This window comes from Pyrus communis, chromosome 11, assembly GCF_963583255.1.
Source record: "Pyrus communis chromosome 11, drPyrComm1.1, whole genome shotgun sequence".
Classification (NCBI taxonomy): domain Eukaryota; kingdom Viridiplantae; phylum Streptophyta; class Magnoliopsida; order Rosales; family Rosaceae; genus Pyrus; species Pyrus communis.
In genome coordinates, this window is record NC_084813.1 from 20509783 (window position 1) to 20521278 (window position 11496).

At 37.5% G+C, this 11496-nt stretch overlaps 2 protein-coding genes across 2 annotated transcripts; one reads left to right on the plus strand and one right to left on the minus strand.

The window, feature by feature from the left end:
- Positions 1-1851: 1851 nt before the first annotated feature.
- Positions 1852-8696, plus strand: LOC137707446 (aconitate hydratase, cytoplasmic-like). Its single transcript, XM_068446314.1, has 20 exons — positions 1852-2400; positions 2811-2915; positions 3009-3169; positions 3263-3355; positions 3569-3754; positions 3882-4043; positions 4199-4343; positions 4430-4572; positions 4652-4708; positions 4815-4894; positions 4979-5054; positions 5289-5474; positions 5608-5675; positions 5757-5875; positions 6051-6172; positions 6968-7066; positions 7137-7616; positions 7715-7813; positions 7906-8148; positions 8270-8696. Exons 1-20 carry the CDS (start codon positions 2115-2117, stop codon positions 8336-8338), a joined length of 2979 nt encoding a protein of 992 aa, XP_068302415.1. The 5' UTR covers positions 1852-2114; the 3' UTR covers positions 8339-8696.
- Positions 8697-11055: 2359 nt separating this feature from the next.
- LOC137709175 (uncharacterized) lies at positions 11056-11496 on the minus strand. Its single transcript, XM_068448286.1, has one exon. It carries the CDS (start codon positions 11494-11496, stop codon positions 11056-11058), a length of 441 nt encoding a protein of 146 aa, XP_068304387.1.

The following is an 11496-nucleotide window of genomic DNA, read 5'->3' on the forward strand; positions in this document are numbered from 1 at the left end:
AGTGATGCTAGGGTTTAGTTATAGTATGTGGGTCTATTGATAAATTTGATTATTATTATTAATTTCATTTTGTACTTAATAGTAATTATGCAATAGGGTAAAATAGATAATTAATATTTAAAAATTAAGTTGGGTGAAGAAAGAGGTTAGATGGATTTAAATAAAATTTCCCTTACTAAAATTGTAAGGAATCAAGACCCACACAAAAAGTGGAATTCAATTCCTAGAATGGGAGGAATTGGACTCCCTACATCGATGTGGTAATTGAATTCCAGGAGGATGAGGGAATTGGGAATCCATTTGCTCTTCCTATGATGCCCTCCTATCAATCTGCTGTTTAACCCAACAAATTAATCTCCAAGCTTGAAATTTGGTAGGGTGAGGGAACCAGAAATCTGATAGGTTCAAGAGATCTGCAAGTCGCATACGAGATCTTGTCCCTGAACACTGAATCATCGTCATTTAGGAGGCGATGGTCCAGCTGCTTCGACATTGCCAACACGCATGCTTGGACGTAGCTCCGAACGATGAGGCCAATGTCAGTATCTCACGGATGTGCTTCTTGCTCGCTGGCTCATCCTCCTGCAACATCACTTTGACAATTGTGGATATTTGATTCTTTAATTTAACTAAATAAGTAAAAATAAATAGTTAAAACGTTTTTTAAAAATAAATACATAGAATAAAATAAAACAAAAAAGGGTATTTTAGTAATCACATTAAGTCTTATTCCGATTCAGATGAATTAGTAAACAACTTCTATGAACTCAGTTTCATTTCTATTCCGATTCCTGAACATTTAAATAAACAGCTTTAACAGGAATCCGATTATGATTCCTCTCTATTTTAATTCCTCATCAATTTAATTTCTTCGTAATCCAATTCCTCCTATTTTGATTACGGTTACGTAAACGAGCCCTTAATGAGGTATTTCAATCTTATTCTAATCATTATCACGTAACACTAGCTTTATGAATTGAACTCAAGACGTACCGTGCAGAATACAAATCTGTAATTCATTTCGAACCACTAAATCATCCAGTGATAATTGAATCTTATGCACATGTTCAAGAACATAATTAAAATATAGTGATGAGTAGCGTAATTGATTGACATATTGTGTACATTTAGCCAAAAATTATGGAAAGTGGGTGTGATTGACTAATTTAATGCACAATGTCATATTGTATTATTTTATCTTAGTGACATTAAATTTTACGTAAGTAGAAAAAAATTATGAATTGCTTGTGTGCGTTGTACTTATGCAAGGCTAGATGGTATCTAAATGCAATGAAATCCGTACTTTTTTTTAAATCATTACGGAGTAGTTTAGTAGTTAAAAGATAAATTTCAGACTCGTATTTCACACGGCACATCTTAGGTTTGATTTTTAGCGCTGATGAATTATACGATGGTGGTCAAGAGAAGCTGAAATAGCTCTGTAAGTTTTTTCAGCCTCTAGACTGTCTGTAACAAAACTACCAAGTTATTTATTTATTTATTTTTTAAATCCATAATTTTTAAGAGTGCTTAACTAGTAACCATCCAATTTCTGGAAAATGAACATTACTTTTCGGGTCAAACAATTAGAAAATGGGATGTGCTATTTACACATTTTTTTTTTACTTTTCACACACCTCTTATTAATTTTTGTTCTTTGATTTTCTTCAATTCATCCGATCCAACGGTCAAAAACAAAAAAGGTATAGGAAAAGTAAAAAAAAGTGTGTGAATATCACATCCATTAGAAAATAGACAAAGAAATGATGCGGAAATACTTGATTGGACAGTGTCAATCAGAAATGCTCCTCCACCTACCCACACCGGATAGAACCTCCTCTCCCTCTCTTCTCTCAGAGGCTCAGCCCAAGCCAGTCTACTTCTAGAAGCGCGGCACGCAGCCCTAGGCCTCGGTCGCTCTCCACACGCCTCTTCCTCCTAACCCTCCCAGAAGCAGTCATACGACTGTTCCTCCATTCCCCTCCATAACTCCTCTGTCTTCATCTCTCTCTCTCTCTCTCTCTCTCTCTCCCCCCTCAATCATCACTCTCTCTCTCTAACCGAATCCTTATCTCTGCGCTCAGCGTTTTGTATATGAATGCGTGATCGTCGTCATGTATATAAACACTGCCTCCTCCGCTGCCTTCTCCCTCCTCAGAGCTTCTAGGGCTCGATTTTCCTCCTCCTCAGCCGTCTCCAGAACCTTCGTTTCTTCGCCCCTCAGGCCTTCGCACCACCACTTCGCCTCCCACCGCTTCCTCAGCTCCTCCTCCGCCGCTTGCTCCTTCCCTCGCTGGAGCCACGGCGGTGTCCATTGGCGCTCCTCCTACACCCTCCGCTCCCAGATCAGAGCCGTCACTCCCGTCATCGAACAGTTTCAGCGCAAGATCGCTTCCATGGGTACGCTCTCCTCTCATTCCGTAGTTCTCGGAGCTTCTGATTGGTCGTTGCTTTTCTATTTTTGATCTGAATCGTTTCTGTTTCATGCTTGTTTTTGAAAATCTGGATTCTTTTTGGTGGTTTTGAAGCTTCTGCAGCTGAGCTCCTATTGCTTGGTAGTTGTGAAATGAATACTGTTTGGCTGCTGATAAAATTGAAAAATGACTCGGAAACTCTATTGAATCCGGTCTAATTTCGTATTTCGATTCATCAAACACTTTTCTTATTGAATGAATGTGACACTGGTGTCGTATGATCTGAATTTTGACATAGAAAAATGGAAATTATGGGCAATTTATCTTAATTTTATAAATTTATTTTCAAAAACTGGTCTTAATTTGGGTTCTGATTGTTCATCTGTGTGGTTCCAGCTTCCGAAAATCCCTTCAAGCCAAATTTGACAAGTCTTCCCAAGCCCGGAGGTGGCGAGTTTGGCAAATTCTACAGCCTTCCTTCTCTGAACGACCCAAGGATTGGTACTATTCTAGCACTCAGTTATCCGAATACTATTTTGCTGGTTTCATGTAATTGTACGATTATTAATATCCTCTTGTGTATATATGTAACAGATAAGTTACCGTATTCCATCAGAATCCTTCTGGAATCTGCTATTCGTAATTGCGATAACTTCCAAGTCAAGAAGGAGGATGTTGAGAAAATTCTTGATTGGGAAAAGACTGCCCCAAAGCAAGTCGAAATTCCTTTCAAGCCTGCTCGTGTGCTCTTGCAGGTAATTCAGGGACTATCATTTACCCTTAGTAGGAATTTAGAAGACAGAGTATGTTGTGTTCGTTTTCCAATGCTTATACGACTTTGTTGCCAGGACTTCACCGGAGTTCCAGCTGTGGTCGACCTTGCTTGTATGCGTGATGCTATGAACAAACTTGGGAGTGATTCTAAGAAGATCAATCCTTTGGTATGTGGAGTTCTTACTATGTGCATTCAGTCTTGTTATTTCAGTCACTGTGCCAGGGGTTTGGTATCAGTACTTTAGATTTAACTCAATTGTTAACTTGTAATTGCAAATTTAATGTTATTTTTTGTGCCCTTTTCAGACGTTGTACTCACTGTTTTTGGTCCTACGCTTGTTTTAGTATGTATAATTAAACGAAAATCTGCAATCATGCAGGTTCCTGTAGATCTTGTTATTGATCATTCAGTTCAAGTTGACGTTGCAAGATCAGCAAATGCAGTGCAGGCCAATATGGATCTTGAATTCCAGAGAAATAAGGAGAGGTTCGCTTTTCTTAAATGGGGTTCTACTGCGTTCCATAATATGCTTGTTGTTCCACCTGGATCTGGCATTGTTCATCAGGTAAAGACTAAAGTAGTATGATTTTTGTCATTTAATAACAAGATTTACTTATGTAACCTTTATCTCTGTAGAACATTTCAATTCTCATGGATTTGGTTTAAAATTAGTGGATACATTGTAATTTCAGGTTAATCTTGAATATCTTGGACGGGTTGTTTTCAACAATGATGGCTTACTCTACCCTGATAGTGTGGTTGGAACTGATTCCCATACAACCATGATTGACGGGTTAGGAGTTGCTGGATGGGGAGTTGGAGGTATCGAAGCTGAAGCTACTATGCTTGGCCAGGTAATGTGAAATCTGGAAAATTACCTAAGTAGCTGAGAAGGCATTTTTAATGTGGTTGTTTAATACACTTTGATTCATCGTTGCATGCTAATACTCTACATGGTTTAAACTCACTTCAAATTTTCTTCTAATGCAATATGCTTTGAAATTGACAGCCAATGAGCATGGTGTTGCCTGGTGTTGTCGGGTTCAAGTTATCTGGAAAGTTAAACAATGGTGTTACTGCTACTGACTTGGTTTTGACTGTCACACAAATACTGAGGAAGCATGGAGTTGTTGGAAAATTTGTTGAATTCTATGGTAAGTTGATTCTGATAATGCTTAATTTTAAGTAATAATTGCATTTGCTATGTCCTGACTATATTCGTGTTTGTATGTGTCTGCAGGGGATGGTATGGGTGAACTATCATTAGCTGACAGGGCCACTATTGCCAATATGTCCCCTGAGTATGGTGCAACCATGGGTTTCTTCCCTGTTGATCATGTTACTTTACAGTATCTCAAATTGACTGGTAGAAGTGATGAGACTGTGAGTACTTTACTAAGTACTAATAATTAGTTTCAAAAGTATTATTCAAGAGATATCTGAGCTCTTCATTAAATTATAGGTGTCAATGATTGAAAGTTATCTGCGGGCAAATAAATTGTTTGTTGACTATAATGAGGTAAGAGCTCTTTGGTATTTTTGTTCTTCTCAGTTTTTAATTATCTGAATCAACCTTTCAAACTTTGTTTGAGATGCATCTGTTGACTAATAGTTATTTATTTCAGCCTCAAATAGAACGAGCATACTCATCTTACCTAGAATTGAACCTTTCAGAAGTCGAGCCCTGTGTCTCAGGACCTAAGAGGTTATTTTTATTCAATGTGTAGTTACATTCGTTGCTTACTATTATTTTTTTGTATATCATATATAACTTGTATTCTTGGCGCAGACCTCATGACCGTGTGACTTTGAAAGACATGAAATCTGATTGGCATGCTTGTCTTGATAGCAAGGTTGGGTTCAAGGTAAGTCGTTATCCTTAGTGTTTCCTTAAAATTTTCGAATGTTGCTTCTTTCTCATTTGAAAACAAACTTCCCATTTTTTCTGATCCTAGCATAATTTTTATGATTGTACTCAGTGGACTTTAGTAAAGACTCTGTAGCTGTAAGATACTGTGTATATTTAATTTTATGAGATAATGCTGCAGTTGCAGTTCTCGTTGTCGTACCATCCTTCCTAAAACTCTTGCTGAATGTAGGGATTTGCTATACCAAAAGAGGTGCAAAACAAAGTGGCAAAGTTTCAGTTCAATGGACAGCCAGCAGAGCTTAAGCATGGTAATGTTGTGATAGCTGCAATTACAAGTTGCACCAATACATCAAACCCAAGTGTCATGCTTGGGGCTGCTCTCGTTGCAAAGAAGGCTAGTGAACTTGGTCTGCAGGTGAGGCAATCTTATAGTTCTCATCAACAATCGACCATTTTTTCCCCTTTCTTTCTTTTGTCTGCAATATGGATTTTGCAAGAAAACTTTTTTTGTTTTTGTATAATTGAATGTTGATTTGCTGGCAACTCAGGTCAAACCATGGGTTAAAACAAGTCTTGCCCCCGGTTCTGGAGTTGTTACAAAATATTTGCTACAGAGGTAGGTTTCTGTTTTTGGAGAATTGGACTTTTTAAAACTAGATACAAATTGTTTATTAAAAGTTAATATGTTTTGATGCAGCGGATTGCAACAGTATTTTGATCAACAAGGTTTCAATATTGTTGGATATGGGTGCACAACATGCATTGGGAATTCAGGGGATCTGCACGAAAGTGTTGCTTCTGCTATATCGGAAAATGGTAATGTTGAAGTAGTATTGTTTATTTTTGCATAAAAGGTTATATAATTTGTAAAACTCAAGCATATTTACATGTTACATGAATTTCATTTCCTTCACAAGAACTCAAGTCCTATATTATTAGTTTCTACTCTAGCTCTAGCATGTGGATCTAAATTTCGATCATTCTGTTGCAGACATTGTAGCAGCTGCTGTGCTCTCTGGAAACAGGAATTTTGAGGGCCGTGTTCATCCGTTGACGAGAGCTAATTACCTTGCCTCTCCTCCTTTAGTGGTTGCTTATGCCCTTGCTGGAACGGTATGTCATACTTGCATAGGGTGCGAAGTATTTGTTTTTTCGTTTTTGTGGCTTTATTTTTTTGGTTATGTGATTCAGCTTCATCTATGGACAATAGTTAACTACCCAATTTTTTTTTTCATCTCCTTTATTTGTTGCACCTGTATATTCATTGTATTTACTTGGTTTTAAAGATGAGTTATTCTCACTGGTTGTGCCTTTCATGTTCCTGTTTATGTGTGTATTGTGCTCTAATGATTATGGGATTTTGCCATTAGGAGGAATAAGACATTTTTCAGAAGGAATACTACACCTTTTTGTTAATTTATAAATTTCATTTTCCCATGTAAAACTTCTTTTCGTACTTATTGATTCTGAAATAGGCCAGAATGATTTTATTTACATTTCTAGTGATATGTGAACATCCATTCATCCTGGTCTTGACGCAAATAGTCTCTAAAATCCTGTCATTTGGAGCTCAATATCAGATTATAGTGTCTAAAAATATTAACAATATTTAATTAATTTACCCTCGTTCCGTACTCCTTGAATCACTTGGTTGCTGGCATGTTTACTGTTTTCTTAACAAGAAAATTGATTAATAAGACATTGTTGGATGTTGAAGCATTATGAAGTTGTATTTGCTGCATGTTCTCTTTAATCTTTATCCCACTGTCATTTACTACCATTATGAATGCCTTTTATGCCGTATGAGTTTTAATAATTCATTTTGTTATTCTGCCAGCAGTGATCTCTTTTCGTCCATCATATGAAACAACCATCAACCCGAGTTAACCTTAAAATTTCATTTTCCAGGTTGACATTGACTTTGATAAGGAGCCAATTGGAACAGGGAAGGATGGTAAGAGCGTCTATTTCAGGGATATCTGGCCGTCCACAGAGGAGATTGCTGAGGTAAATTAGAATTTTGGATTTGCTGTGAAACTTTAGCTGTATACAAAATTAACTCAAGCCTGTTTTGTAGGTAGTGCAATCCAGTGTGTTGCCAGATATGTTCAAGAGCACTTACGAGTCAATTACTAAGGGCAACCCCATTTGGAATCAGCTATCAGTTCCCGAATCCAAACTGTACTCATGGGACCCTAATTCAACCTACATTCATGAGCCCCCATACTTCAAGGATATGACCATGGATCCTCCTGGTGCTCATGGAGTGAAGGATGCGTACTGCTTGTTGAATTTTGGTGACAGTATTACAACTGATCACATCTCCCCAGCGGGAAGCATCAACAAGGACAGTCCTGCAGCCAAGTACCTTCTTGAGCGTGGGGTGGACCGCAAAGACTTCAATTCTTATGGAAGTCGTCGTGGCAATGATGAAGTTATGGCCAGGGGAACTTTTGCCAATATCCGCCTCGTTAACAAGCTTTTGAATGGGGAAGTAGGGCCTAAAACAGTTCACATTCCTACCGGGGAGAAACTCTTTGTCTTTGATGCAGCAACTGTGAGTCACCAATGAATATTTCACAAATTTCTATCTTTTGTAAACTACAGAAAACTATTCACTAAATCTTTGCAATCAATCTTCTGTTTCTATTTCAGAGATACAAGGCTGATGGGCACGACACTATTGTAATAGCCGGAGCCGAGTATGGAAGTGGAAGCTCCAGGGATTGGGCCGCCAAGGGCCCAATGCTATTGGTGAGTTATTTTACACCGCCGTTTGAATGAGTTTGTAAGTTTTCATTACGGTATCTTTCTCGTTTGGTTGACTAACTTTTGCCACACAACAGGGCGTTAAAGCAGTGATTGCTAAAAGTTTCGAAAGAATCCATCGCAGTAATTTGGTGGGGATGGGTATCATTCCTCTTTGTTTCAAGGCCGGTGAGGATGCAGACACGCTAGGATTGACTGGTCACGAACGGTATACCATTGACCTCCCAAGCAACATTAGTGAGATTAAACCTGGCCAAGATGTGACCGTCACAACGGACAATGGAAAATCTTTCACCTGCACTGTTCGCTTTGACACTGAGGTACTTGCTACTTTCATCATCCGTGTATTATATTTGCTTTTGTATTTCTAAAACCAAGTGAAGTAACGTTCTGCGATAATACTGTTTGGTTGCTCATGTTGTGATTTGGTTGCACTTGCAGGTGGAACTGGAATACTTCAACCACGGAGGCATTCTTCAATACGTTATCAGGAACCTAAGCAAGCAGTAACTGGATCACGCCGTTCCGAGGACTTGCTATCCGCATCACTGCAAGCGTTTTCAATTGTAAAATGTGAGGAAGAATAAGGACCCCAAAATAACACGAAAGGTCCCTTTTTGCGGGACGGAGGCAAATTTTTTTGTTATTCATTTTAACACTGCCCAGGTTGTGCAGGCTTGTTAATTTGTCGGTCTTTCGACGGGTTAAAAATATAGTTTCCGAGCAGTAGAATCTTTTTCCGTTTCGATTGTTTGCTTGTTGTAAAGCATTTACACATGTACCTTGGGTTTTCAAGTGCACCAAGATTATAGGCAGTGTTATGCCTTTGAACAGTGATACGATCAATGTGATATTTTGTTTCATGGCATATGATGAATCTAACGCCCCACCCCCGATTTGATATTACAATTGAATTATTGTCATGCGACGATTCATTTATTTTTTTTAATCCACAACTCTGCGCATAAATTAGTGGTCCCTTGCGTTTAGATATTTCTATGCGCTTCTTATAGAAGCACTTTTATTGAAAGTGCTTATGAGAAGTAGTGGTTTTTAAAGAAACAGTTCCAAACGAGCTTTTAATTTCATTTCTTGATACTAAATTTCAAGGATCAGTGATTAAACACATGTTATAGCACGAGGAGATAGTTATACAACACGGTGATGTTGCAGTATCAAACAAGAGTTTCTCAGTTTGATATTTTGTAATGCTTTTGATCCACTAGCTCAACTTTTTAGATATTTTAAGGCACCAAATATCGTTGTACAATTGGATCAAATTTAAACAGTTTAAAATTGATGACAGTTGATCATTGAATTTGATTTAACAGCTCAAAAAGACGTCGGCACGAATTTGATGTAGGTATCCATGACAAATCGGGATTCATTCAATTATATAGGGTTAGTATGACTTATGAGTGTGAACGATGAACGACTCTTGTCGTCTACAAGGATTCCAAAAGCATGACAAGAGCAAAATCTTGCCCAGATCCATACAAGAAAACACGTCATAATATATCTGTGCCTGACAAATTTGTCAATTAGCCAAAGCAACCCATCCGTGTGTCGATTTGTCGATTTGTCGATTAGCCAAAGCACCCCCATCTGTGTGTCGATTTGTCGATTAGCGATACCCAAAAGAAATTCAAATACTTGAATATTAGCTTAAAAGATTTGATTGGTATTGCTAAACTTCCTAACTTAATCATTCATTGTTAGGTGTTGCGTTTTATTATAAAAGATCTCGATGATATTAAAGGTAAAACTTCTATATATTAGTTGTATATTATTTTGTCATACGACCGATATGAGATCCTATCTCCAACATACCTCCTCAATAATGGTCTCATATGGGGTCACAAGAGAAACCAATTTCCACATCGAGATTGGTCAAACTATTATATTGGAGCTAACACAACTTTTTAAGAGCCCGACCACATTCAGGGACTAGAACCAATGCAACTTTTCGAGGACCCAATATTCAATATCCTTAAGCTGGAGCTAGGCACATTCAAGTCTAGTAAATCGGATCCATAACGTGTCGAAAGAATAGTTTGCACTGATACTATGGTAACTTTATAGGCAACCAATGTCACTGATATTATCCCAACTTAATCACCTATTACTAGGTGTTGGTCTTTATCACAAAAAGTCTTGATGATATTAGGAGTGGAAACTACCATATATTAGTTGTATATTATTTTGTCATATGACCAATGCAAGATTCTATTCTCCAACAATTATTTCTGTCTTACTTCTATTTCTCTTTTGATACAAGGATTTTAGGGGAAGGAAATTTAGATCAAACAACATAAAGAGTTAGCTATAATTAGATATCAAACTCATTATTCATGAGAATCGAACTCGAAACCTCGACAATCCATTTATTACTGTTTATGGTTGCTCCTCACGAACTCTGTAGGTAGGATCAATCACAACCTTGTTATAGCAGGCAATGCATGCGTTCTTCTAATTCTAAAGCTTAAACACTACACTCTAATTTTTTCTATTAAGAGCGACACTCTAATTTATTTTAAGTGGGGGTATTGAACTTGGAGTAGAGCCAGCTTGATTAAATCAAGTCTATAACTTCAGTATCACCGATTATAATTATCTAACAGTTCAAATACAATTGATATTGTTGAGACGTAATCAAAATATGATTTTTGGGGATGAAATTTATGGCGACAACGTTTGTTATTTTTATTATTTCTTCCCTAGTAGAATGTGAGAGATTACTTTCAAAAGTTTCAAAAATTAATAGCCTAACTGTCTTCAACAATAATTTGGTCGCAGTTGCAATTTAGTAAGGACAAGGATTGTCTACCCTCCCACTTTTAGTGCCCTCCTGTTTTGTGTGATCACGGTTAAATCACGTCAATATTTTATATTTTTTTATAGAGATAATAAGATAAAAATGAATAGTAATATAAAATATTGATGTGCTTTAACCGTGACCACACAAACAAGAAGGCACATAAGGACATCGAAAGTAGGAGGGTAGACAATCCTTGTCTATTTAGTAAAGCAGAAATGAGTTAGTATTATATTCGACGGTTGAACCGATCACCTACTTTTCCAATTGTCTCTTCAATTTATGCAACGCAAAAGTGAAAGTACACAGATGATATGGTGATTAAATAATAAATACTAATTAGACCGCACATCAAACATAATCAAACCAGTTTTCTAATTCTACAATTAGTGTGTGTACATACATACATACATCAATATTGATCCTCTGGAATGCTCTCTAAAGTTGGCCTCCAGCAACTACCACTGCTTATGCTTTTATCATCACCACTCATTCCATTAATTTCAGAAACCCTAGTTCCTCTGGACTTCAGAGCACTCATCAATTCCTCCAAAGAAGAGTGGTTTGATTCTTTCTTATAATTCAGCAGCTGTTTCAACTCCTCCCGAGTCACCACCAGACTAATCCTCACAGCCCCACCACTATTCGAATCATCAGGAATATTTCCTCTACGTCTGCCGATTTCTTGATCTTCTTGTAAATTAAACCTCACAGACTTCTTCTCCTCCTTCAACTTGGATGGCAATGCAATTGCTGTTTTTGTTGCTTCTAGGGTTTCGAATTCCTTTGCTGTCTCATGCTTCTCATGATCTTGTGACGAAATCTTGTTATTACTTCTCAAACAATTTCCCAT